The sequence below is a fragment of the Cricetulus griseus genome, chromosome 6 (genome assembly GCF_003668045.3).
Source record: "Cricetulus griseus strain 17A/GY chromosome 6, alternate assembly CriGri-PICRH-1.0, whole genome shotgun sequence".
NCBI lineage: Eukaryota > Metazoa > Chordata > Mammalia > Rodentia > Cricetidae > Cricetulus > Cricetulus griseus.
The window spans coordinates 98,250,538-98,278,208 of NC_048599.1; the positions used below are offsets into that span (position 1 = coordinate 98,250,538).

At 39.6% G+C, this 27,671-nt stretch overlaps 1 protein-coding gene across 1 annotated transcript in view; it reads left to right on the forward strand.

The window, feature by feature from the left end:
* Positions 1-27,671, forward strand: part of Ttn (titin) — a 270,592-nt gene that overhangs the window by 171,101 nt on the left and 71,820 nt on the right. Inside the window, exons 69-119 of the mRNA XM_035446340.1 lie at positions 483-749; positions 2,446-2,543; positions 3,184-3,352; positions 3,442-3,708; positions 3,812-4,078; positions 4,163-4,441; positions 4,536-4,944; positions 5,059-5,183; positions 5,291-5,557; positions 6,445-6,714; positions 6,803-7,105; positions 7,203-7,505; positions 7,770-7,957; positions 8,120-8,234; positions 8,341-8,625; positions 8,720-8,871; positions 9,811-9,958; positions 10,099-10,276; positions 11,097-11,218; positions 11,311-11,598; positions 11,698-11,994; positions 12,108-12,294; positions 12,969-13,084; positions 13,173-13,472; positions 13,617-13,916; positions 14,011-14,116; positions 14,222-14,418; positions 14,504-14,809; positions 14,905-15,183; positions 15,755-16,054; positions 16,164-16,466; positions 16,568-16,930; positions 17,254-17,556; positions 17,674-17,973; positions 18,064-18,360; positions 18,457-18,741; positions 18,835-19,128; positions 20,560-20,859; positions 20,949-21,257; positions 21,343-21,533; positions 21,915-22,344; positions 23,391-23,699; positions 23,824-23,972; positions 24,059-24,091; positions 24,185-24,314; positions 24,407-24,706; positions 24,800-25,117; positions 26,025-26,321; positions 26,435-26,734; positions 26,828-27,142; positions 27,229-27,377. Coding sequence (XP_035302231.1) covers positions 483-749; positions 2,446-2,543; positions 3,184-3,352; positions 3,442-3,708; positions 3,812-4,078; positions 4,163-4,441; positions 4,536-4,944; positions 5,059-5,183; positions 5,291-5,557; positions 6,445-6,714; positions 6,803-7,105; positions 7,203-7,505; positions 7,770-7,957; positions 8,120-8,234; positions 8,341-8,625; positions 8,720-8,871; positions 9,811-9,958; positions 10,099-10,276; positions 11,097-11,218; positions 11,311-11,598; positions 11,698-11,994; positions 12,108-12,294; positions 12,969-13,084; positions 13,173-13,472; positions 13,617-13,916; positions 14,011-14,116; positions 14,222-14,418; positions 14,504-14,809; positions 14,905-15,183; positions 15,755-16,054; positions 16,164-16,466; positions 16,568-16,930; positions 17,254-17,556; positions 17,674-17,973; positions 18,064-18,360; positions 18,457-18,741; positions 18,835-19,128; positions 20,560-20,859; positions 20,949-21,257; positions 21,343-21,533; positions 21,915-22,344; positions 23,391-23,699; positions 23,824-23,972; positions 24,059-24,091; positions 24,185-24,314; positions 24,407-24,706; positions 24,800-25,117; positions 26,025-26,321; positions 26,435-26,734; positions 26,828-27,142; positions 27,229-27,377 — 12,563 coding nt within the window. The remainder of the gene's footprint in view (positions 1-482; positions 750-2,445; positions 2,544-3,183; positions 3,353-3,441; positions 3,709-3,811; positions 4,079-4,162; positions 4,442-4,535; positions 4,945-5,058; positions 5,184-5,290; positions 5,558-6,444; positions 6,715-6,802; positions 7,106-7,202; positions 7,506-7,769; positions 7,958-8,119; positions 8,235-8,340; positions 8,626-8,719; positions 8,872-9,810; positions 9,959-10,098; positions 10,277-11,096; positions 11,219-11,310; positions 11,599-11,697; positions 11,995-12,107; positions 12,295-12,968; positions 13,085-13,172; positions 13,473-13,616; positions 13,917-14,010; positions 14,117-14,221; positions 14,419-14,503; positions 14,810-14,904; positions 15,184-15,754; positions 16,055-16,163; positions 16,467-16,567; positions 16,931-17,253; positions 17,557-17,673; positions 17,974-18,063; positions 18,361-18,456; positions 18,742-18,834; positions 19,129-20,559; positions 20,860-20,948; positions 21,258-21,342; positions 21,534-21,914; positions 22,345-23,390; positions 23,700-23,823; positions 23,973-24,058; positions 24,092-24,184; positions 24,315-24,406; positions 24,707-24,799; positions 25,118-26,024; positions 26,322-26,434; positions 26,735-26,827; positions 27,143-27,228; positions 27,378-27,671) is intronic.

A 27,671-nucleotide genomic window follows, 5' to 3' on the forward strand; every position in this document is an offset into this window, starting at 1 on the left:
ACAAATGTGCATTTTACATACTCTTTCTCTCCCTAAACATAGGGAGAAAACATGTTATAATTGTATTTTTTACTAGTTCCAAAACCAAATGGTAAAATAATTATTACCAACTCCTTTTATGAAACAGCGTTAGCCATTATTTCCTTTATGTTTCATAACTATTTTATAATTACTTTTCTTATAAGCCTCACACTCAAGAGGCAGAGGCAGAAGGATTGCCACAAGTTTGAAACTAGCCTGGTCTACATAATGAATTTCTAGGCTAGCCAGTGGGAGGGAAAAATCATAGAAATTTTTTTTTGTCTCTGTATGTATGAATAATGATAAAACATCACTATTTAAGGAAACCATCTAAGTGAAAAATAGCTTCACAAATGAGTAAACTTAGAGACCAGAAGTAACCCTGGAGATGCCAGAGGGAATTAGAGAAAGTTCTGGAACTCTTGGAGATGGGAAGCCGCTAATTGGTATGACTCTTTCAGAACCCCCAGTTGAGTTCACTAAGCCTCTTGAAGACCAGACGGTCGAAGAGGAGGCCACTGCAGTCCTGGAGTGTGAAGTGTCCAGAGAAAATGCCAAGGTGAAATGGTTCAAAAATGGAACAGAAATCCTTAAAAGCAAGAAGTATGAAATCATCGCTGATGGCAGGGTCCGAAAACTCATTATACATGATTGCACCCCTGAGGATATCAAAACGTACACTTGCGATGCTAAGGATTTTAAGACTTCCTGTAACCTGAATGTTGTTCGTAAGTATTCCTCCACAGGACTTGGCACTTGCAACTCTTTGTAGCCAAAAACCAAGACACTTTGTGCATGCCCATCTTGGCCTAATCATAATTCTTGGCAACTTACAGTATGGATGTTGACCTAACCCAATACATCACATGTTTCTTTTAAAAACATTCTTGTGTTCTGTCTGGCCTTGGGAAAGCTATCAACCATGTTTCCCTGTACTTCTGTGCTCTTTGTCCGTATGTGATTATACCCACTATATGAATACCTGCTAGAGATGAAAACAAACTGACTCACTAGGAGAACTACAGAACCCTCATTCAATTTGGAAGATAAGTTTTCATGCCTGGAGAAGTCTGAAAAATGAAAATGAAGGTTGTTTGAACAGGAACATACTTGAGAACAACTATAATATAACAACCAATCACATAATTCAATCTGAGAATAAGGATGGATGAGAAGCTGAACGAGGCCCAGGTCCTTTGAGTCCTGGATTCTTTGAACAAAGAACTCTATCATTTTTACTATGGCTTCTTACTCTGGTGGAGAAATAACCCCTCATCTCAGTATGCCAAGTGCTAGCTAGTTCATTTGCTTTGTTGATTCATTTGTCCAGCAAAACATTTTCATGGTGTATTTTTGTGCAGTATTTGCTTGGCTATGTTGCTTCTCATCTGTCAACTAAACCTAGTGGCTTTGAGTGTGCATGCTTCCAGCATCTTGTACTGCGTCACTCTTTCCATGCTTTGGTTCCTCTACTTTAACTTACCTCCGAGTAGCCCCATGAAGTTTCTTCCCTTTGTCATCTACTTCCTTTTGGAGAAGGTTCAGCTTTGATGGCTTTTATCTTCAAGCTTGTCAGCTAGCATTGGTCTGAGAACCTCATGATCACAAAGAGTCAACTTGGAAAGGCCTGATAGGAGCTCTGAAAGATGTAAGGGCCAGGAGGCAGCTGCTCTACCCCATCCAGCAGCCATCAGATTTCTGGAGATGCATGAACTGACAGATATAAAAGCCAAATCAACGCCCTGTGTAGAGCACAGTGTTTGTCACACTAATACATGCCTGATTTGCGTGTGAAGTCTTTAAAGCTGAGTCAAAAATGAAAAGCTGATATATGTGATTCCAAGTGGACTCATGCGTTATAGCCATAGACAGAGCTATTATCTTTGAATTCAGACTATTGTCTTTGAATTCTACTGGTTTCATAATGATGTTTCTTTACTTACTAGTGTTTTCTTTGTTTCCTTCAAAGGAATAGTACCGAAAGAGAGAAGGCATTTCCTACAGTAATCATTCAAAAGAGATGAGTCTCAGTTCAAAAGAACTAAGTTGGTAGCGTAGTAAAACATAATGTATGTGAGCTAGAGAGTTTCAAAGTAAAGCATCATTCCCAATGGAAGCTGCAAGTGATTTCAATGTCAGTTGCAGTCTATTAAGATAGGAAGAGGAAAATAAGAAGTCCTTTGCAAAAGAGAGTCACTTTTTCTAATTGGGTGGTGGCAGCACAGCCTTTAGTCCCAGCACTTGGGAGGCAAAGGCAGGAGGATCTCTGAGTTTGAGGCCAGCCTAGCTACACAGAGAAACCTTATCTTGAAAAAACCAAGGCAGGGGGAGTGTAACTTTTTCTTAATGTTTACCAGAAAAAAAAAAAGTATCAGGATAAAATTGCAGGAGCCTTGTTTGAATTCCAATGCCATTCTCTTATAGCTCCTCATGTGGAATTCCTAAGACCACTCACGGACCTTCAAGTTAAAGAAAAAGAAACAGCTCGGTTTGAGTGTGAAATTTCCAAGGAAAATGCCAAGGTCTGTGACTACATGATGTTATCTTAGATTATCAAGTAGCTTTGTTTACTTTTGGCCAAATAAAAGGAAAGAAAAAAATAGCTAATTTTTTCTCTGACTCCCACTTTAGATTAAATATTTTAGCACGAAAGATGGACCTGACTTAATTATTCTCTTTAGTATTAATTGATAGAAAAACCTTGAACCCATAAGAGATTTATTATTTAGAGCCATTTGGAATTGCTATTTTTTAAGATTAAAAAAATATTAAGTAGCAGTAATTCCCTATCTTAGCTAAGTATTTCTGGTTGCCATGAACTATTATTATTGCCAAATTCCTTCAATTTTCAGTCTGTTTTCACAGCAGTGAAGGTGGTACGTGTGGTATCTAAGGCCTCCAAGACTCAAAACTTGCATAATCCTGGGGTTTTTTTTTTCATAATTGGTAATAGTATCATAGTGGGTCAACAGTACTTGGTAACTTTGTTCTTGTGTCTTTTTATTTATATTTTTATCTGCCCTCCTTCATAATACTATAATGTCTTATGATTGCTTTTTTAAAGTCCTCAGGATCCTACTTCCCCTAGTTTCTGTTAGGGATACCATATGAGGGAACAACATGAAAATGATTTTTTAAAAATCTATTTGATTTAAAATACAGGTTCAGTGGTTTAAAGATGGTGCTGAAATTAAAAAGGGCAAAAAGTATGACATCATTTCTAAGGGAGCAGTACGAATTCTTGTCGTCAACAAATGTCTGTTGAATGATGAAGCAGAATATTCCTGTGAAGTGAGGACAGCCAGAACTTCCGGCATGCTGACAGTTCTTGGTGAGCATGAAGTCTTTCTTTGCTTAAATGTACTGGTCAGGAAAACCCACTTCCAGTTTCACTGAATGAATTTGGGTTCTTTTCTACAGAGGAAGAAGCTGTCTTCACAAAAAATCTTGCCAACCTTGAAGTTAGTGAAGGAGACACTATCAAACTAGTGTGTGAAGTCTCCAAGCCCGGGGCAGAAGTGATCTGGTACAAAGGGGATGAGGAGATCATAGAAACAGGAAGATTTGAAATTCTTACTGATGGAAGGAAGAGAATCCTGATAGTTCAGAACGCACAGCTTGAGGATGCAGGCAGCTACAACTGTCGACTCCCAAGTTCTCGGACAGATGGCAAAGTCAAAGTCCATGGTATGAAAATCTCAGAGAAGGGCATCTCTAATCTTTTCCTCCTTGTCGTATTTAAGATACAAATGCCTATGCTTTCCATGTCTTCCAACTCTTTTCTTTCCAGAACTTGCTGCTGAATTCATCTCAAAGCCTCAAAACCTTGAAATACTTGAAGGAGAAAAGGCCGAGTTTGTCTGCACAATCTCAAAGGAAAGCTTCGAAGTTCAGTGGAAGAGGGATGATCAGACACTGGAATCTGGCGACAAATACGACATCATTGCTGATGGCAAGAAGAGAGTCCTCGTAGTGAAAGATGCCACATTACAAGACATGGGCACTTACGTAGTCATGGTTGGGGCTGCCAGAGCTGCAGCTCACCTGACAGTCATTGGTAAGTTTGTCCTTGCTTCTTGGAATTGATATATTTGTAGTTTTGGTCCTTTGTCATGCTAAAAGTCTTATTGATTGTTTACAGAAAAACTCAAGATCATAGTTCCTCTTAAGGACACCAAGGTAAAAGAACAACAAGAGGTTGTCTTCAACTGTGAAGTCAATACTGAAGGTGCCAAAGCCAAATGGTTCAGAAATGAAGAAGCCATATTTGATAGTTCAAAATACATCATTCTCCAAAAAGACCTGGTCTACACTCTCAGAATCAGAGATGCACGCTTAGATGACCAAGCCAATTACAATGTGTCTTTGACTAATCACAGAGGTGAAAATGTTAAAAGCGCAGCCAATCTAATAGTGGAAGGTATGTGACTTAGATGGTCCTAGAGAATTTTTTTTCCAGCAATTAATATTATGCAAACAACTAAATTCAACTTTATTGTTCTCTATTACCACAGAGGAAGACCTGAGGATTGTTGAGCCTCTTAAAGATATTGAAACAATGGAGAAGAAATCGGTCACATTCTGGTGTAAGGTGAATCGTCTCAACGTAACACTCAAGTGGACCAAAAATGGAGAAGAAGTGGCTTTTGACAACCGCATATCATATCGAATTGATAAGTACAAGCACTCTCTAATCATCAAGGACTGTGGCTTTCCAGATGAAGGTGAATACATTGTCACTGCTGGACAAGACAAATCGGTTGCAGAGCTGCTTATCATCGAAGCCCCAACAGAATTCGTGGAGCACCTGGAAGACCAGACAGTCACAGAGTTTGATGATGCTGTCTTCTCCTGCCAGCTCTCCAGAGAGAAAGCCAATGTAAAATGGTACAGAAATGGAAGAGAAATCAAGGAAGGCAAAAAGTACGCAAAAAAAAAGAGTTTGGTGCCCTTGCTCTGCTGTTTTTGTGTGCAGGCTGACAGTCTAACACTAACACTCGTGCTGCAAGCTAACTAACCATTCAATCTCTTCTTCAGATACAAATTTGAAAAGGATGGAAGCATACACAGACTCATCATAAAGGACTGCAGGCTGGAGGATGAGTGCGAATACGCTTGTGGCGTGGAGGACAGGAAGTCCCGAGCTAGACTTTTTGTAGAAGGTGTGTATTGGCTTTAAGAATAATTCTAGCTGAAGAGACAATTTTTTTATGATGTTGATAAAAAAGACAAGCATACATGTGTTTTTATGTTTACATTTTCTTTCCAGAAATCCCTGTTGAGATTATCAGGCCTCCTCAAGATATTCTTGAAGCCCCTGGTGCAGATGTTATCTTTTTGGCTGAGCTCAACAAAGATAAAGTGGAGGTTCAATGGCTTAGAAATAATATGGTTGTTGTCCAGGGTGACAAGCACCAGATGATGAGTGAAGGAAAGATACACAGGCTACAGATCTGTGATATTAAGCCACGTGACCAGGGTGAATACAGATTCATTGCCAAAGATAAAGAAGCCAGGGCTAAACTTGAATTAGCAGGTAAGTTGCCTTCCTTTGCTTTGTAGTGTTCTCATGAAATCACAGAGCTTACGTAGATTTCAGTTATAGCAAAATACTCCTTGAGAAAGCCTATGGTTTTCAAGCCCATTCCGCATGTTGGATACTCTTCTTTCTCTTACTATGAAGAGAAAGTTAATGGCATTTATGTTATACCATTGGATTATTCCTGGCACATGGCAGCTGCTCATGAATTCATAGAATTAATGACAATCCCACACTCTACTGTGGCACAACTGTGGATCTTTCAGATATATACTCATCTTGGCCCAAGATAACTGCATAGTTTGTTCTAAAAACCCTATTAGTGCCAGGTGGTGGTGCATGCCTTTAATCCCAGCACTTGGGAGGCAGAGGCAGACAGATCTCTGTGAGTTTGAGACCAGCCTGGTCTACAAGAGCTAATTCCAGGACAGCCTCCAAAGCCACAGAGAAACCCTGTATCAAAAAAAACAACAAAACAAAACAAAACAAACTATTGGTATATCTTGCACACACACACACACACACACACACACACACACACACACACACACCTGATTTATCCTGAACTAGGTAGGCAGTACTTTATCAAAAACCTAGTTTATAAAATAGTTTCAACCACAAAAGCAAAGCCCATTTCACTGTATTCTAGGTCCACTGCTACTGTTTTTAATGAAGGCTAGATGTTAATGACTGACACCATCTTCAACCCTCTTTTTCTAAAGGCTGATGGTTTGGAGTAGGGGAGAAGTATTATAACCCTTGAACAGTGTTCTCTGCTATAAAGTTAATGTGGCATACTTCCAAGGTTATGATGATGCTAGCAAATGTATAGAGTAACTACAAGATATAACTCAAATACATTTGTATGTTCTTGTTCTCACTAGCTGCACCTAAAATCAAGACATCTGATCAGGATCTCGTGGTTGATGCTGGGCAGCCCCTGACAATGGTAGTGCCCTATGATGCCTACCCCAAAGCAGAAGCTGAATGGTTTAAAGAAAATGAACCTCTGTCTACAAAAACTGTAGACACTACAGCTGAGCAGACTTCTTTCAGAATCTTAGAAGCCAAAAAAGAAGACAAGGGGAGGTATAAAATCGTGCTTCAGAACAAGCATGGAAAAGCAGAAGGCTTTATCAATTTACAAGTTATTGGTAAGCCACCGAGTCACTCAGACTTGATTGGCACAGCACCGCTTAAAGGCAGAGCGCTACTAAACATTCTGTGATATGTAAATTGCAGATGTTCCTGGGCCAGTCCGTAACTTAGAAGTCACAGAAACATTCGATGGTGAAGTAAGCCTCGCTTGGGAAGAACCATTAACAGATGGTGGGAGCAAAATCATAGGTTATGTTGTTGAACGGCGTGATATCAAGAGAAAGACCTGGGTTCTGGCCACTGACCGAGCAGACAGCTGTGAGTTTACTGTCACTGGACTACAGAAAGGAGGAGTGGAGTACCTATTCCGTGTGAGTGCAAGGAACAGAGTTGGCACTGGGGAACCAGTAGAAACTGACAATCCTGTGGAAGCCAGGAGCAAATATGGTAAGAAGTATTTAAGTAAATTGCCAACTAGCTTAGCTTTGTGTTTATCTCCAACATAATACAAATTCATGTGTACTTCTTCTGTGGTGACATGCAGATGTTCCAGGCCCTCCTTTGAATGTCACCATCACTGATGTGAATAGATTTGGTGTCTCACTGACATGGGAGCCACCAGAGTATGACGGAGGTGCTGAAATCACAAACTATGTGATTGAATTGAGAGACAAGACTTCTATCAGGTGGGACACTGCCATGACTGTAAGAGCTGAAGACCTATCAGCAACAGTCACTGATGTGGTTGAAGGACAGGAGTATAGCTTCCGTGTCAGAGCCCAGAACAGAATTGGAGTTGGGAAACCAAGTACAGCCACACCCTTTGTCAAAGTTGCTGATCCAATAGGTAAGATCATAATAATAATTAAAAGGGGAAATAAACACTGCATGTAGCCAAAGAATTAAATCTATTCATTCAAATCATTCTAATCAAATAACACAAAATAAAAGGTAGAGCATCCACAAACTTAAAACAAAATTGTAAAAGTCAAGACTGTGCCCACATTGTTTATAAACTTATTTTGTTTGATGAGACTGTTAGGATCATTCCATGCCTTAATAAATTGTCACTCAATAAAATTGTATGTCCCAAATCTTTTGGCTATTCTAGAGAGACCAAGTCCTCCTGTGAACCTAAGTTCCTCAGATCAGACACAATCATCAGTGCAGCTCACATGGGAGCCTCCTCTGAAAGATGGAGGCAGCCCAATATTGGGCTATATAATTGAAAGATGTGAAGAAGGAAAAGACAATTGGATTCGCTGCAATATGAAACCTGTCCCTGAACTGACTTACAAGGTAAGGAGTTTGCACGTATTTGTGTGTGTGTGTGTGTGTGTGTGTGTGTGTGTGTGTGTGTGTGTGTGTGTGTATGTATGTATGTATATATATTGTATATATGTGTAAGTTCACGGGATTAAATAAAAAACGATGTTAACTAATGCTAACTTGTAATTTTAGGTCACTGGATTACACAAAGGGAACAAATATTTATACAGAGTATCTGCAGAGAATGCAGCTGGTGTTTCAGATCCATCTGAGATCCTTGGTCCTCTCACAGCTGATGATGCCTTTGGTAAATAAATATTTTACTTTTTACATTAGGGAATAGCACACACATTTTCTGGTGGCCAGAGACATAAATATAGTGCTAGAAATTAATTGATTTTTGTTTTTGGTAGTTGAACCAACAATGGATTTGAGCGCATTTAAAGATGGCCTGGAAGTTATAGTCCCAAATCCCATCAAGATCCTGGTTCCAAGCACAGGCTATCCAAGACCAAAAGCAACCTGGACTTTTGGAGATCAAGTACTAGAAGAGGGGGATCGAGTAAAAATGAAGACCATATCAGCCTATGCTGAACTTGCCATTTCTCCAAGTGAACGGACAGACAAGGGTATTTACACACTCACATTAGAAAATCCCGTGAAGTCGATTTCTGGAGAAATTGATGTCAATGTCATAGGTAAGGAATTAAACTCTTGCTAGCTAATGAGATTGCCTGTATTAACACATATTGGCTCAACCATATTGAGTTTCATTGTATTTCTTTTTATTAGCTCCCCCAAGTGCACCCAAAGAACTGAAATTTAGTGACATAACAAAGGATTCTGTACACTTGACTTGGGAACCACCAGACGATGATGGAGGAAGTCCACTAACTGGATATGTTATTGAAAAGAGAGAAATGAGCAGGAAAACATGGACTAAAGTGAGTGTTGCATGGTAACGCAGCAATTTTAGAAAAGAGAATGGAGGAAATCCCAGGAGGAGACTGGGAGGCTATACAGATGGGCCATGTGCTACATCAATCATTTTACCTTTGTCTCATGAAAAAGTATCACAACCTTTTTAACATTCCTTGGGGAATTTAGCCAGGGTTTGGTATAGTTGTCCCATTTTGTTTTCAGCTAGGCTTGTTTAACACATAAAAGAAAGCTTACTTATATACTTGATATCTAATGAGTACTCACAATGCAAACACTGTGCTATAAGCCATTTCAAAGGAAATATTTATTGCCCCAGTGGTCATATTTTTTTCCCCTCACTGCACTAGATTTACCTTAGTTAACCTGATCTGCCACTGTTTTCTCCATTTATGCTGTGTGTGTGTGTGTATGTGTGTGTGTGTGTGTGTGTGTGTTACATGTATCTATATACACACATTTTGCAGTACTAGAAACAAAACTTAGATTCACATGCTAAATAGCAACTACATCAATGAGTTCACCCCCTGCCCATTATTACTCTCATTTAAAATTAAATTTCTAGTAAACAAACTACCATCTTTCTAATGGATGAAAACTATGAATCTATTTCTCATATTTAAGGAAGAATATTATTATACCCACTTTTCTGTTTTTTTCCTAATACAAAATTAATATGAGAATAGCACTAAGATTTCATTTAAAACAACTTTAGAGTAAGCAGGATGTAGAGGCACATGCTTATAGAGGCTAAGGCAGGACCATGGATTTATAGCCAACCTGAACTATATAGTAGTAGACTCTAGGCCAGTCTGGGCTAAATAGAAAAGTCCCAGTCTTAAAAAAAATAATAGTTTGTATCTATATTCATGCTAAAAAAAAATCTTTTCCTTGAGGTAATACTCAGGGAAGATAGTCAATGACCTGTTTTTTTTTTGTCCCAGGTTATGGACTTTGTGACTGATCTAGAATTCACAGTTCCTGATCTTGTTCAAGGAAAGGAATATCTATTCAAGGTCTGTGCTCGAAATAAGTGTGGCCCTGGAGAACCTGCATATACTGATGAACCTGTAAATATGTCTGCTCCTGCAAGTAAGTTCATGCCTGGTCTGTGTTACCTACTTTTGGCTTTAGACCTGGAGTTAAAGTTTAGGGGAAAGCACAGGTTGGTAGAATGGAGGTAACTGGAGGGGAACCTGTCTAAGACTAATTTCCTCCTTTAAATATTACAGCGGTACCTGACCCACCAGAGAATGTTAAATGGAGAGATAGGACTGCCAAGAGCATCTTCCTAACATGGGATCCTCCTAAAAATGATGGTGGTTCGCGCATCAAAGGATATATAGTTGAAAAGTGCCCACGTGGTTCTGATAAATGGGTTGCCTGTGGGGAGCCTGTTGCAGACACAAAGTAGGTGTTTGTTTTTTAGACACATAAATAATTCTAATTCCTGCCCACTAGAATAGATTTTACCTGGGCAACGTTAAATGTTCATTTTTTTTTTCCTTACCAAGAGTTCTCCTAGTATACCTATAACTGGTTTTACAAAGTTCAGCTAAGCATGGACAGCCTTGCTCAAGGTTTTCATTAGTTGCAATAATGAAAAATCAAGTTACAAGTCAAACATAGCCTAGTCCCAGAAACCTGACTGGGGCAACACAAGAATGAAGAAATGGAAGACACAGCAGATAGATAGATAGATAGATAGATAGATAGATAGATAGATAGATAGATATAGAGATATAGAGATATGCTGTGGTCCAGTGGGGGTATGCTCACTGTAATGGAGGACACATACGATGATACCAGTAAATTCAGCAGGTTTATTATATACAGCAAAAAAAGGAGGGGTTAGATGGTCTCAGTGGGAGGTCTGGGTAGGGGAGATGTAAACATCCAGGAGGAGGAAGCTATAGTCGTTCGTTTTATACACACTAGCCTTACCTAAAGGTCAATTGTTTGTCAACACTGGCACTTAGACCAGAGGAAGGCTTTGCCATTTCCATGGGTCTGAGGACATGATTTTGCTCATGCCAACAACATGATTCATCGGGATTTCAGCCACTCCTGTCACATCCAGAGCTTCCTCTTCTCCCCACAGTCCAGATATTTCATTTAAAGGCAGTACTATGTCAGTGGTATGGATTTTAGAAAAATAACTATACTATATAACTGTAAGTGTCATAGGTTATCTACATAACAATAAAACCCCTATTTTGTTTTCTGGCAGAATGGAAGTGACAGGTCTCGAGGAAGGCAAATGGTATGCCTACCGCGTGAAAGCCTTGAACAGGCAAGGTGCTAGCAAGCCAAGCAAACCCACAGAAGAGATCCAGGCAGTGGACACACAGGGTATTTATCATTTCCTTCTTGTCTTGTCAGTCAGGCCTCTGACCTTGTCTGCTTGAATTCACTAACAGCATGAATAATCTTTTCCAATTCAGAGGCTCCTGAGATCTTCCTTGATGTGAAACTCCTTGCGGGGCTCACTGTGAAAGCTGGAACGAAGATTGAGCTCCCTGCCACTGTGACTGGAAAGCCTGAACCTAAAATAACTTGGACAAAGGCAGATAAAGTTCTGAAGCCAGACCAAAGAATCACCATTGAAAACGTTCCTAAGAAGTCCACAGTGACAATCACAGACAGTAAGAGAAGTGACACGGGCACATATATCATAGAAGCTGTGAACGTCTGCGGCCGGGCCACTGCTGTGGTGGAAGTGAATGTCTTGGGTAAGAAAGGCTCTTCTTTTTAAAAGGATGAAATTCACCATGGCTACTTGACCAGAACACAGTTTAAAACATTTTTTCCCCATGTAATACCACCCACAGATAAACCCGGACCACCAGCTGCTTTTGACATCACAGATGTGACCAATGAGTCATGTCTTCTGACATGGAACCCACCAAGAGATGATGGTGGATCTAAGATCACCAACTACGTTGTGGAGAGAAAAGCAACAGACAGTGATGTATGGCATAAGCTCTCATCCACTGTTAAGGACACAAACTTCAAGGCAACCAAATTAACACCCAACAAAGAGTACATCTTCAGAGTTGCTGCAGAGAACATGTATGGTGTTGGTGAGCCAGTGCAGGCTGCTCCAATAATAGCCAAATATCAGTTTGGTAAGATTCTCAATCAGCTAACAACAAAAAAAAAAGGATGCTTACGGCAATCTTGCACTCAGGTGTTGGGTACAGAATGTATGACTTTTTTTTAATCATTATCCTGTCTATAGATCCACCTGGACCTCCAACTCGCCTAGAACCATCTGACATCACTAAAGATGCAGTGACACTCACATGGTGTGAGCCAGATGACGATGGTGGCAGTCCCATCACTGGATACTGGGTAGAAAGATTAGATCCTGACACTGATAAATGGGTCCGATGCAATAAGATGCCAGTAAAGGACACAACATATAGGTAAGCCCCACCCCATATCACCATCATGGGTTTTTTTGTGTGTGTGTTTGGTTTTTCGAGACAGGGTTTTTCTGTGTAGCTTTGGAGCCTATCCTGGCTTGCTCTGTAGACCAGGCTGGCCTCTAACTCACAGAGATCTATCTGCCTCTGCCTACCCCGAGTGCTGGGATTAAAGGCGTGCATCACCAATGCCCAGCTCACCATCAAGTTTTAAAATAGCAACATACTCAGTTGTTTGCACTCGAGTGATCCTTTTGATCATATGTGACTACAAATTAAGAGATTTTAATCAGTTTTACTTCTATTACATATTCTAAATGACATGAATACCATCCAATGGCACATATCTGTTATCTTTAAAATAGCGACTTTCTGGGGGAACTGGGATTAGAATGTAAAAAATTAATTTAAAAAAAGTAACTTTTTAGGAGTTTGAAAGCATTTGGTTTTCCAATATATTATGGTAACTAATAATTATAGATACAATTTGAGTGATACATTTGGCCTAATATAAAGAATGTGACAGTAGAGCTAAAAATAATGTTAAATTTATGTTGAAGTATTTTCAGTTAAATTTACAAATTGATTCTCACTATTTAAATAAATTATCCTCTTCTATGTATAGTACATAGATTACTACTTCTTACCATGCTGTTACTTTGTTCCTGCTCCAGAGTGAAAGGTCTTACCAATAAGAAAAAGTACAGATTCCGTGTGCTGGCTGAAAATTTGGCTGGACCAGGAAAACCAAGTAGATCAACTGAACCAATCTTAATAAAGGATCCCATAGGTATTATTTGTATGATTTTCTGTGGTTATTTTGAGGCATATATTAACTTTCTTTGGACAAAACAAATGATGTTGTCATTGACTTGCAGATCCTCCATGGCCCCCTGGAAAACCAACTGTAAAGGATGTAGGCAAAACATCATTAGTATTGAACTGGACCAAGCCAGAACACGATGGAGGGGCAAAGATTGAGTCTTATGTCATTGAGATGCTGAAGACTGGAACAGATGACTGGGTCAGAGTGGCTGAGGGGGTCCCAACCACTGAGCATTTGCTCACAGGGCTAATGGAAGGGCAGGAATACTCATTCCGAGTAAGAGCTGTCAACAAAGCTGGAGAGAGTGAACCCAGTGACCCCAGTGACCCTGTGCTTTGCCGGGAGAAACTATGTAAGTCACTCATGAGCTCTATCTAAAAATTAAAATATAAGGGAAAATTTAAACCTCACTACTATTCTTCCCTTATTCTTTCATTGTAACTATGAGAACATTTGGTAAAGGCTAAAATGGAATGTGTTTTCCTCTTTACCTCAGATCCTCCATCACCACCTCGTTGGCTTGAAGTGATTAATATCACAAAAAATACAGCTGACCTAAAATGGACAGTTCCTGAGAAAGATGGAGGGTCACCCATCACCAACTACATTGTGGAAAAGAGAGATGTGAGACGAAAAGGCTGGCAAACAGTGGACACCACTGTCAAGGAGACCAAGTGCACAGTAACCCCACTGACAGAGGGCTCTTTGTATGTGTTCCGAGTTGCTGCAGAAAATGCCATAGGACAAAGTGACTACACTGAAATCGGAGATTCTGTCCTGGCCAAAGACACCTTCAGTATGTTCCACAACTTAAGTCTTTGCAACAGCATTTGTAGCAATTCATAAATTTTCCCTCATGTTTTTCTAATCATTGATTATTTTGCCTTCAGCTACCCCTGGACCACCCTATGCCCTGACAGTGGTTGATGTGACAAAACGACACGTTGACCTAAAGTGGGAGCCACCTAAAAATGATGGTGGAAGACCAATACAGAGGTACAATGTCAATTTTATTCACTTAAAAAAAAAGTCAAACATGGATGTACATTACTAACTTCTGTTTTTCACAATGCTAAATGGAATGTTTGATTCTCTCAACAGATACATCATTGAGAAGAAAGAAAAATTAGGCACCCGTTGGGTAAAAGCTGGAAAGACCTCAGGCCCCGATTGTAACTTCAGGGTAACTGATGTCATCGAAGGGACAGAAGTTCAGTTTCAAGTTCGGGCAGAAAATGAAGCAGGAGTTGGTCACCCAAGTGAGCCCACAGAAATCCTATCAATTGAAGATCCGACAAGTAAGTTGTACTGATCATTCAAAGGAGATTATCCAGGGCCTAATGGTGAGACTGTGGTGTAAATGCTTTGGTGTTGTCTTGCCAGGTCCTCCCTCACCTCCTCTTGATCTGCATGTGACTGATGCTGGGAGAAAACACATTGCCATTGCTTGGAAACCTCCAGAGAAAAATGGTGGCAGTCCTATCATAGGCTACCATGTTGAAATGTGTCCAGTAGGCACTGAGAAATGGATGCGAGTTAATTCTCGCCCAATAAAAGATTTGAAGTTCAAAGTTGAAGAGGGAATTGTTCCTGACAAAGAATATGTTCTGAGAGTGAGAGCTGTCAATGCTGTTGGAGTCAGTGAGCCATCTGAAATCTCTGAAAACGTGGTTGCCAAAGACCCAGACTGTAAGAATTCTATATCTTTCATAGTTATTAAGATATGTTTTCTTCCTGACCATTGCATTTTAACATATTTTCTCCTATCCCTTGGTGTTTTGTAGGCAAACCAACAATTGACCTAGAAACTCATGATATTGTTGTTATCGAAGGTGAAAAGTTAAGCATCCCTGTGCCCTTCAGAGCTGTCCCAGTTCCAACTGTGAGCTGGCATAAAGATGGCAAAGAAGTTAAAGCAAGTGACAGATTAACAATGAAGAATGACCACATCTCTGCACACCTTGAGGTTCCTAAGAGTGTCCATGCAGATGCTGGAGTTTATACCATCACCCTGGAGAATAAGCTTGGCTCAGCGACTGCTTCAATCAATGTCAAAGTCATAGGTAACAGTTCTGTAATGAAACACCAGGCATTCTTCATATGTTCCAGAAATTATAATAGCTAGCTTTGTGATGTTCTGTACAAATAGCTTCAAGAACTGGCATTTATAAACTGAACACTCCCTCGGGTTACTTTCATTTGAAAAGTAATTTTATAGATGAAATTGATAATTAAACTATGATTGTTTAATTATTTGCATATGAAATACTAATTTAAGTAAAATGTCTTACACACCTAAGGAATATTTCAGAGAGCAATATTTTTTCTGAATTATATAAATTTCAGTTTTCTACAGTCTTCTTCACAAATAATAAAACTTTTCTGTCCTTAACTACCATCCCTGGTAGTAGTTAGAAATTAGTGAGGCAATTTTGATTAACACAAAGACTCACGGGTTGATGCTTCTGATTAAAATAGATTGTAAATAAATATGCTAAATGTCTTGTGTTCCAAGGGATGGTAACACAAGATTACCTCACCCAAAATGTATATATGCCAAATTAGGTAAATTTCACTATTCAAAAGCTAACTTTTCAAGCTTATGATAGTAATTATCAATTTTATGTGTAACAGGTCTACCTGGTCCATGCAAAGATATTAAAGCAAGTGACATAACCAAGAGTTCTTGCAAGTTAACATGGGAGCCTCCAGAATATGATGGTGGAAGCCCAATTCTTCATTATGTCCTGGAACGTAGAGAGGCTGGGAGGAGGACATACATACCAGTTATGTCTGGTGAGAACAAACTGTCTTGGACCGTAAAGGATCTCATACCAAATGGTGAATACTTCTTCCGGGTCAAAGCAGTCAACAAGATTGGTGGAGGCGAATATATTGAACTCAAGAATCCCATCATTGCTCAAGATCCAAAGCGTAAGTTAGAATATAGTCATATGATGGGTAGGATAGAATATGCAAGAATTATTATGTTTGCATTAATTGGTTTCACCAATAGTAATAGGTATTTTTCTTTGTTCACCAGAACCACCTGATCCACCTGTAGATGTTGAGGTTCATAATCCTACAGCTAAGGCAATGACGATCACATGGAAGCCACCCTTGTATGATGGAGGAAGCAAGATAATGGGTTATATCATAGAAAAGATTGCTAAGGGCGAAGACAGATGGAAGAGATGCAATGAACATCTGGTACCTGTCCTGACTTATACAGCAAAAGGACTTGAGGAGGGGAAAGAGTACCAATTCCGTGTGCGAGCCGAGAATGCCGCTGGCATTGGTGAACCTTCTCGGGCCACTCCCCCAACCAAAGCTGTGGATCCTATTGGTATGTTTTATTTATTGGGGGTCTTAGTTTCTCATTGTAAAATAAATAGGGTTCATGTTTTATCTAGAATTAAAAACAATGCTGGCTTTTAATCATTACAGATGCCCCAAAAGTCATCCTCAAAACAAGCCTGGAAGTAAAACGGGGTGATGAAATAGCACTTGATGCAACTATTTCTGGCTCACCTTACCCAACAATCACATGGATAAAGGATGAAAATGTCATTGTACCAGAGGAAATTAAGAAACGAGCAGCACCCCCAGTTAGGAGGAAGAAGGGTGAGGCTGAAGAAGAAGAACCATTTTACCTGCCTCTGACGGAGCGTCTGAGTATCAACAACAGCAAACAAGGGGAATCTCAGCTGCGTGTCCGTGACTCCCTGCGACCCGATCATGGCCAGTACATGATCAAAGTTGAGAACGATCATGGTGTCGCCAAAGCTCCTTGCACTGTCATTGTGCTAGGTAAGTAGTTAAAACTACACTTTCCCATGGAGAAAGAAAATCTACATAAGAGTTTTAGCAAGACAGAGAAATAAGCAGTTTGGGAACCCATTAAAAGAAACAGCTTCAGAAAATAATTCTCAGTTACATTTTATCACCTAAGCAGACACTATTGAAAAAAATCAACTGACCTTGTTATTTGTTAGCCAATGTAACATAAACATAGAAGGATATGGAAAAACTAGTTGTACCAAAAGACCATAGTAACATTTATATTTTCCATAGCAGCCAGTTCTATACAAAATTTTAATCACTAATCTCCTTTGACTCCTTTGAAATATTAGATACACCAGGACCTCCAATCAACTTTGTATTTGAGGATATTAGAAAGAACTCTGTCCTCTGTAAATGGGAACCACCCCTTGATGATGGTGGCAGTGAAATCATTAACTATACCTTGGAAAAGAAAGACAAGACCAAACCTGACTCAGAATGGATTGTTATCTCTTCAACACTCAGACACTGCAAATATTCAGTAACAAAACTGATTGAAGGAAAAGAGTACCTCTTCCGTGTAAGAGCTGAAAATAGGTTAGGACCTGGACCACCATGTGTTTCAAAGCCACTTTTAGCCAAAGATCCATTTGGTAAGGTTCTTTTAGTGTTACAAGTTGGCCTTTCACCATATACTTCAATCTTTACATTATCATGGTTTTGTAAAATTAATTTTATATAATATTATAAAATTAAATTTTTTTTATCAGAACCACCTGATGCACCAGATAAGCCCATTGTGGAAGATGTCACCAGCAACAGTATGCTAGTAAAATGGAATGAACCAAAAGATAATGGCAGCCCCATCTTAGGTTACTGGCTTGAGAAACGTGAGGTCAATAGTACACACTGGTCTCGTGTCAACAAAACCCTTCTGAGTTCTTTGAAAACCAAGGTAGATGGCTTATTAGAAGGTCTCACCTATGTCTTCCGTGTCTGTGCTGAAAATGCCGCTGGACCTGGAAAGTTCAGCCCACCTTCGGATCCTAAAACAGCTCGTGATCCAATCTGTAAGTGACTCCTTAAGTATGAAAGAGTAGTCTAGCCTACACTTGGAAGCCATCAGTGAATTTGACCTGTGTTTTCTGCATTCCTCCTAGCTCCACCTGGGCCACCTATCCCAAGAGTTGCTGATACAAGCTCTACAACCATCGAGCTGGAGTGGGAACCCCCAGCTTTCAATGGTGGTGGGGAGATTATTGGCTACTTTGTTGATAAGCAGTTGGTTGGCACAAATGAGTGGTCACGCTGCATGGAGAAGATGATCAAAGTCCGTCAGTTCACTGTCAAAGAAATCCGAGAGGGTGCTGACTACAAACTTCGAGTGAGTGCTGTCAATGCAGCAGGCGAAGGACCACCTGGAGAAACAGGGCCTGTTACTGTGGCTGAACCACAAGGTACTTAAATGTTTTCTGGGGAAAATGGGATGTTTTCCAGCAAGAGGCTATATTTTCTTCCTCCTTGCACTAACATATACTGCTGTTCTTCATCAGAGCCTCCAACTGTGGAACTGGATGTTTCTGTCAAGGGTGGAATACAAATCATGGCTGGGAAGACTCTTAGAATCCCAGCAGTGGTGACTGGCCGTCCAGTGCCCACAAAAGAATGGACCATAGAAGAAGGAGAGCTGGATAAAGAACGTGTTGTAATAGAGAATGTTGGAACCAAATCTGAACTAATTATCAAGAATGCATTGAGAAAAGACCATGGCAGATACGTGATCACAGCAACAAACAGCTGTGGTTCCAAGTTTGCAGCGGTCCGGGTTGAAGTGTTTGGTAAGGAACCTTTCAAGGATTTTCATAGGATTCTCCCATGTCATGTGATCTTACTACATTGATTTTTTTGTTTGTTACTGTTTCATTTTCCAGATGTCCCTGGCCCGGTGCTTGACCTAAAACCTGTTGTCACAAACAGAAAGATGTGTCTGCTTAATTGGTCTGATCCAGCAGATGATGGAGGAAGTGAAATCACAGGGTTTATAATTGAAAGAAAAGATGCCAAGATGCACACTTGGAGACAACCCATTGAGACTGAGAGATCCAAGTGTGACATCACAGGTCTTATAGAGGGACAAGAATACAAGTTCCGTGTCATTGCCAAGAACAAGTTTGGCTGTGGGCCTCCTGTTGAAATAGGACCAATTCTTGCAGTTGATCCACTAGGTAAGAAAATATTTTTACTGTATTTACCAAATAAATAACACTGTTCTGCATATAGGTAGGTCAAGCACTTGCTGAGATTTACAGCTTCAATCACCCAACATTCTCAAGATTTTAGACTAGCTAGGGGGTAGTAAAAGAAAGTCAAGTATCTATTAGCTAATTTAAAGATACCATATTTGTTAAATTTCCATGTATTTTTGCTTATGTATATAAATTATGCCGCATTTTCTGTGCCAAAAATTTTGGATCTACAAATTCTTGCTAATAATCTACAAGTAGTTCTAATAATTTAGAATCATTCAATATTACCAATATAATAGAGCATTTTTAAATGTAGCAATCTGGCTGGGTGTTGGTTGGTAGCACACATCCTTAATACCAGCACTAGAGAGATAGAGGCAGGCAGATCTCTATGAGTTCAAGGCCAATCTGGTCTACCGAGAGAGTTCCAGGACGGCCAAGGCTACACAGAGAAACCCTGTCTCAAAAACAAAAAAATAAAAAAATAAATGAATGAATAAAACAATCTAGCAATTATATAGAATTCACAACTTTCCTAAAAGAATTGTGGGGCAGATAATTGTCATGGGATAAGTAATTTAGTTCTACTACACTGCTAAGAAGTATTCATACCGGAAGGGTATGGAGACCCCCCAATCAGAAAGAACCCTCAAAGAATAGAAAACCAACCAGAGGAGGTCTCCCAGAAGCTAAAATGAAACACTAAAAGTATTCACACTAAGTAATATGTATTAATGTCCCTCTTAAAATGAGATCCTGGAGGAAAATCCACTCCTCAAGAAATAGTTTTCCTTCCACCACCACACCTGGAAAAAGATAAGAATTACATCATACACCACAGTTTCAATTGCCCCATAAAGTACATTAATTTCAGGTTGTACCAGAGGCCTCAGAATAGAGCTGGGATTCCATCTGCAAATCAGCTAGAATGGGACAGATCTAGTCACACCCATCAGAGCCTATTCTTAAGGACACAAAACCATTGAGATATTTCATAAATGATCTTTCCACTGAGGCAATCTGACTCTTCAGTAACCATGTCTACTGTCTGGTCACAAAAGAAAAACCATATCGCTCTCTAGCGGCATTCAGAGCAGAACTTCACACACCTGTTTTCCTAGCTTGGTAGGATTAGAAGTTTTGTCAGTGTCACAGGCAAGCAATCTAAAATACTAAATACAAAAGACATGTACACATACCTTTGACTTATTTTTAATTAGTGATTTTGATGAGACATTCACTATGAATAAAATGCTATTAGTGAAAATGGCTGTCATTGTTGTTACTGTCGTGTTTTGAAAAGGATTTTCAAAATGCCATTTGATCTATTTTTCACACAAATAGAAGTGCAATATTATTTCTTATGCAAATTGTTTCATACTCAACATTTTCAATGGCTTCTGCTTTAAGGCCCTCCAACATCTCCTGAAAGGCTCACATACACAGAAAGGACAAAATCCACTATTACACTTGACTGGAAAGAGCCCCGCAGTGATGGTGGCAGTCCCATCCAAGGATACATCATTGAAAAACGCCGTCATGACAAACCTGACTTCGAACGAGTTAACAAGAGACTCTGCCCAACCACATCATTTCTGGTTGACAATCTTGATGAGCACCAAATGTATGAGTTCCGAGTCAAAGCCGTCAATGACATTGGTGAAAGTGAACCATCCCTACCTCTTAACGTAGTCATACAGGATGATGAAGGTATGGATTCCATATCTAATATCATTAATCTGCTGGTGACGTGGAAGAACATTCTTAATACTTTTTTCCCTCTTTACTTCTCTCTGCAGTCCCTCCAACTATTAAGTTGCGCCTGGCTGTTCGAGGAGACACTATCAAAGTGAAGGCAGGAGAGCCGGTTAACATCCCTGCAGATGTGACAGGACTTCCCATGCCTAAGATTGAGTGGTCCAAGAATGAAACAGTGATCGAGAAACCCACTGATGCACTTAAAATAACCAAAGAAGAAGTATCCCGAAGTGAGGCCAAGACTGAGCTGAGCATCCCCAAAGCGGTCCGAGAGGACAAGGGCACTTACACAATTACTGCTTCCAATCGTCTTGGCTCCGTATTCCGCAACGTTCATGTGGAAGTGTATGGTAAGAGACTTGCCTCCTGTGTGGGAAAGAAAGCCACCCCCTACTTAAGAATGGCTTCTCAGTCCCTGCTGTGGTTCCTTTCCAGATCGTCCATCTCCACCCAGAAACCTCGCTGTTACTGACATTAAAGCTGAGTCTTGCTATCTGACATGGGATGCCCCTCTAGACAATGGTGGCAGTGAAATTACCCATTACATCATTGACAAACGTGATGCCAGCAGGAAGAAGTCTGAATGGGAAGAAGTCACTAATACTGCTGTTGAGAGAAGATATGGGGTAAATGCTTCCAAATTTATGTACATTAATAGGACAGAATTCTGATTTGATACCACCTTTAATATAACTTTATAATTTAATGATTAAACTAAAAATCCCATATAAGCATCAGCTATTTATTACTTTGGCGCTTACCATTATGCATATAAGGCCACTTAGCAAATATTACTTGCTGCTCTCTTACTCGAAATCCACTAGAAACTACAAAGATCTGTATCTTTATTTTAAAGGGTTTCTCTTTTCTTCAGTCTTTCCTGTGATTTAAGTCCATGAGTTTCCTTCTTATGGTGATCCATCCCCAAACGAATTGAGTTTTAAAAAAAGCAAAAACTTCAGTCCAAGCAGATTTGTTCTGATTTCTTTATTCACCTATATTTCTAGATCTGGAAGCTTATCCCCAATGGTCAGTATGAGTTCCGAGTGAGGGCAGTGAATAAATATGGAATCAGTGATGAGTGCAAATCAGACAAAGTCGTCATTCAAGACCCTTATCGCCTCCCTGGACCTCCTGGAAAACCGAAAGTCTTAGAACGCACCAAGGGGTCTATGCTTGTGAGCTGGACTCCTCCTTTGGACAACGGAGGTTCTCCAATTACTGGCTACTGGCTAGAGAAGAGAGAGGAAGGTGGTGCCTACTGGTCACGAGTTAGCAGAGCACCAATAACCAAAGTGGGACTGAAGGGTGTGGAATTCAATGTTCCACGTTTGATTGAAGGGGTGAAATATCAATTTAGAGCCATGGCAATAAATGCTGCAGGAATCGGCCCTCCCAGTGAACCATCAGACCCAGCTGTTGCAGGGGATCCCATATGTAAGTATGCTTTATTTCTAGGACTCTTTTCTAATGGGTAAAGTTACTATGTAGGTTACTCTTAAATTTCTCACCCATTTATTACAACTAGTCACAGTGAAGTAACTATATATACATACCTAGATAACATAGTTAAAGCTCGTGTTTTTTTTTTTTAACTACATGATAAAGAAATGACCAATAAAGTAAGGGTTCAAAACTCTCATTAGTTACTATGGAAATCATTAACAGTCAGACCCTCAAGTAAGAATGCAATAAAAAAGTAAAATGTTAAGTATTTATTGAGACATCAAATTCTCAGACAGAATATCTGAGGTCAAATAATGAAAAACCTTTTGTTGGATCATGTATGAGCCGATCAGCTCAGAAATGGAAATACAGTAATTTTCATAATTCAGTGCATTTTCTACTTTTCATTCAAATATTTAAGATATCTTCATGCTATAGAGAAAAAATGTACAATAAGGTAGTCACATATTCATTCAGAAAGTTAGTTTGGAGCATGGACTGTTCAAGGGTCTGTACTAGACACAAGGTGGGGTGGGGGATGAAACCACAGGCAACAGGATAGAAGAGTTTCATTGTTGATAGAAGAGTTTCCCCGTTGGGAAAGTTTTATGATGTGATGAGTGGAAACACTGTTCTGCCCCTAAAGAACATTGAGATTAGTTTGTATCTAGAGGTTTTCCCAGCTAGAGATGAAAATATTTTTAAAATTTTCATATTGTAGAAAGTAAACTTTTCAGTTAAAATACACTGTTGAATCTCTTCAGTGGGATCTCAAAAGTCAAATAGCTTTTCACCAGTGGTGTACTCTTAGAGGATAGCTCTAGCCAGAGATAGCGAGTAATCCTTTCCCCAGAGATTGCTTGCTTTCTGTTTCTGCATTAATACTAAAAGAAAATGCACTATTAAACTCTTTCAGCAATCCATTTTAACATAACAGACAACAATAAATGTCTTATATAGTGAAAGTCTTATGGTATACATAAAAATAGCATTCCATATCTTCAAAATATGATGTTTGTTTATTTGTTCCTTATTAGACCCACCTGGGCCACCTTCCCGCCCAGAGGTTAAAGATAAAACAAAGTCAAGCATCTCACTAGCATGGAAACCTCCAGCCAAAGATGGTGGCAGCCCAATCAAAGGCTACATTGTAGAAATGCAAGAGGAAGGTACCAGTGACTGGAAGAGAGTCAATGAACCTGATAAACTTCTAACTACCTGTGAATGTGTGGTGCCTAACCTGAAGGAACTCAGGAAGTACCGTTTCAGAGTGAAAGCTGTCAATGAAGCTGGTGAGTCCGAACCAAGTGACACAACTGGAGAGATCCCTGCCACTGACATTCAAGGTACTCATTCTCATTTGGCTTATGTGTTTTTGGATTATACTGTGAAATTAATGTACTGGAAATATAGCAGTTACCTCTTTGAGAAATGTAAGCTAATGACTGTCTGATTACTGTGGTATTCCAGAGGTTCCAGAGGTTTTCATTGACATCGGAGCACAAGACTGCCTGGTTTGTAAAGCTGGATCACAGATCAGAATTCCTGCTGTCATCAAGGGACGACCAACACCAAAATCATCTTGGGAATTTGACGGAAAGGCAAAGAAGGCAATGAAGGTAATAATCATTCTAGGATTTTCCTATGTCTTCCATTGAATAACCAGAAGCAGTATTTAAAACTTAATTGTCTTCTTTTCTAATAGGATGGAATTCATGATATACCTGAAGATGCACAGGTAAGAGGCGATAGCTTAACTAACTAGAAAGATGATTGACCTTAGTAACTCTGTGATATCATTTGATGTATGACTACAATTTTCTTTGTCCAGCTGGAGACTGCCGAGAGCTCATCTGTCATCATTATCCCAGAGTGCAATCGAGCTCACTCAGGCAAATACAGCATCACAGCCAAAAATAAAGCAGGACAGAAAACTGCCAACTGCAGAGTTAAAGTCATGGGTAAGAAAGGTGTTCTCAGTTGCTACAGAATCAGAGCAAACTGTTCTCAGCATCTAAACAATGATGCTGACACTGTGGTTTGCAACCAACAGATGCACCAGGCCCACCCAAAGACTTGAAGGTTAGTGACATCACAAGGGGTAGCTGCCGACTTTCATGGAAGATGCCAGATGATGATGGAGGAGATAGGATCAAAGGCTACGTCATTGAGAAGAAGACTATAGATGGGAAAGCCTGGACAAAAGTCAATCCAAACTGTGGAAGCACCACATTTGTAGTGCCAGATCTCATCTCTGAGCAGCAATACTTCTTCCGTGTGCGAGCAGAAAACCGTTTTGGGATTGGCCCACCTGCAGAAACCATTCAGAGGACCACTGCTAGAGATCCAATCTGTAAGTTTCAAAATGCAAGTTTAAAATACAGTCTCAAGAATGAGCTACATTATTAACAACCATGCTTAACGATTCCTATAAACATTTTTACAGATCCTCCTGACCCTCCTATTAAACTCAAGATTGGTCTTATAACAAAGAACACGGTACATCTGTCGTGGAAACCTCCAAAGAATGATGGGGGCTCTCCTGTCACCCACTATATTGTTGAGTGCCTTGCATGGGACCCAACTGGCAAAAAGAAAGAAGCATGGAGACAGTGCAATAAACGTGATGTGGAAGAATTGGAATTCACTGTTGAAGACCTCATAGAGGGTGGGGAATATGAATTCAGAGTTAAAGCTGTCAATGAGGCCGGAGTCAGCAAGCCTTCAGCTACTGTTGGTCCTGTGATTGTCAAAGACCAGACATGTATGTACTTAACAGCGAATTTCCTTCTCTGGGTTTGCCTTCCTATGTAGCTAATAATAAAGTATGTTTCTATGGGCTTCATGTAGGCATGGCCACATTATTCAATTACTTATTACCCTATTATGGGTAGAATTAGCAAATGACCTTCCATATTGCTTTTACTATAGACAAGACATACCTAATTTTCTTGCCTTTATAAGGCAAGCTGTCTTATCTATTAGAAATTAAGGGAATTAAAAAGGCCAGAAAGCCAGTAATTTGCTTAGTACCTACTAAAACCAATGTATCTTTCCAATCAAAATTTTCCCTTTATTTGAGAAACTCATTTTAGTTTTGAGTTTTGGGAAGATAAAATATAAATAAGTCTCTTCTAATTATTGTTACCATCACTATCACTATATATTTATCTGGTCTTGTGATTGTGCCAATCCTTTATGCATACTCATAATAAATTTATAGAAAAGAAAAAAACAGTTTGGCTTCTACCAAAAATTATATTTCTTATAAAAATTCACATTGGAACCTTTAAATAAGCATGGAAATGACTTTATAACTCTGCAAATTATTAAAAACATCATAATGTGGAGTGCCAAGCAAAAGCTACTGTGATATTCACTCCTCGCTGCCCTTTGTCAGAATTTTCATTTGTATGATGAAGCATGGTGAGGGAGAGGCTATAGCAGATAGGTGACTGTGTGGAGATCCAATAAAGGATTGCTAGATGTAATTGCCCCGCAAACTAGTATAACAGTATTAAATAGAGACCCATTCTTTCTATCAGTTTAGACAATGAAGTCTGAATTCAGTTGACCCAAATAGGCTTTATAACCACATTAAATTTCACGTTCTAGTCTTTAGTGCTTTTTGCTCCCTGTGTCAACATTTGTTCTTGTTGTTGATTATCTAGGCCCACCATCAATTGAGCTAAAAGAATTCATGGAAGTGGAAGAAGGAACTGATGTTAACATCGTGGCCAAAATTAAAGGTGTGCCGTTCCCAACTCTCACCTGGTTTAAAGCTCCTCCAAAGAAGCCTGACAGCAAAGAACCTGTTCTCTATGATGCCCATGTCAACAAACAGGTGGTAGATGACACCTGCACTTTAGTTATTCCTCAGTCTCGCCGGAGTGACACTGGCTTATATTCTATCACAGCTGTAAACAACCTGGGGACAGCATCAAAGGAGATGAGACTCAATGTCCTTGGTAATGATTGCACTGTTTGGTTAAAACTACATGGGTTTCTTTTTAATTCATTAATAAAATTTGGCTTTAAAATCATTCAACTAATAAAATATTCTTTTTAAAAAATCTTTTAGGTCGCCCTGGCCCCCCTGTGGGACCCATAAAGTTTGAGTCTATTTCAGCTGATCAAATGACACTATCTTGGCTTCCACCTAAAGATGATGGTGGGTCTAAGATTACAAACTATGTCATTGAGAAAAGAGAAGCTAACAGGAAGACATGGGTGCGTGTCTCCAGTGAGCCTAAAGAATGCATGTACACAATTCCCAAATTGCTAGAAGGCCATGAATACGTATTCCGAATCATGGCCCAGAATAAATACGGCATTGGAGAGCCACTTGACAGTGAACCAGAAACAGCACGAAACCTCTTCTGTGAGTAGGACATTTTCACATATGAGGTTATCCTTTTTCTGTTTTGTTGTTGTTTTTAATAACTTCTTGTCAATTAACATATTTTTCTCACAGCTGTCCCCGGAGCTCCAGATAAGCCAACAGTGAGCAGTGTGACTCGTAACTCCATGACTGTCAACTGGGAAGAGCCAGAATATGATGGAGGCTCTCCTGTGACTGGGTATTGGTTAGAAATGAAAGACACCACCTCAAAGAGATGGAAGAGAGTTAACCGAGATCCTATCAAAGCCATGACTCTGGGTGTCTCTTATAAAGTGACTGGTCTTATTGAAGGTTCTGACTATCAGTTCCGGGTGTATGCCATCAATGCTGCTGGTGTGGGTCCGGCAAGTCTCCCCTCAGATCCAGTGACTGCTAGAGATCCAGTTGGTAAGCCTTTAAATCATTCTTTTAAAAAATGGTTCCTAAACATACCATTGAAATCAAGAACACTGATGTACTCTGGTTCTTTCCAGCTCCCCCTGGTCCTCCATTCCCCAAAGTGACAGACTGGACAAAATCGTCTGTGGACTTAGAATGGTCACCTCCATTAAAAGATGGTGGATCCAAAATAACTGGATACATTGTTGAATTTAAGGAAGAAGGAAAAGAAGAATGGGAAAAGGTAGCTAAAACATCCATTAAAGACACGTGCTGTGAATAAGTTTTAGTTTTTCTCAAGAACATTTGTTTCTGTCTGTGTTTGTGACTAAACATCAGAAAAATATCTGTTTATGTCAAACTAATCAGGTCAGGAGTAGGAAGTGTGAAGAAGGTCCTATATTGGGTACCAAAACAGTTAGTTAGAAAGAACAAGTTCTAGCATTCAATAGCACAGTATGATGACTGTAGTTACTAATAATTTAGCATAGATTTTATTTTTAAAAAACTGGAAGGGTTTGAAATCTTCCAACAGGTA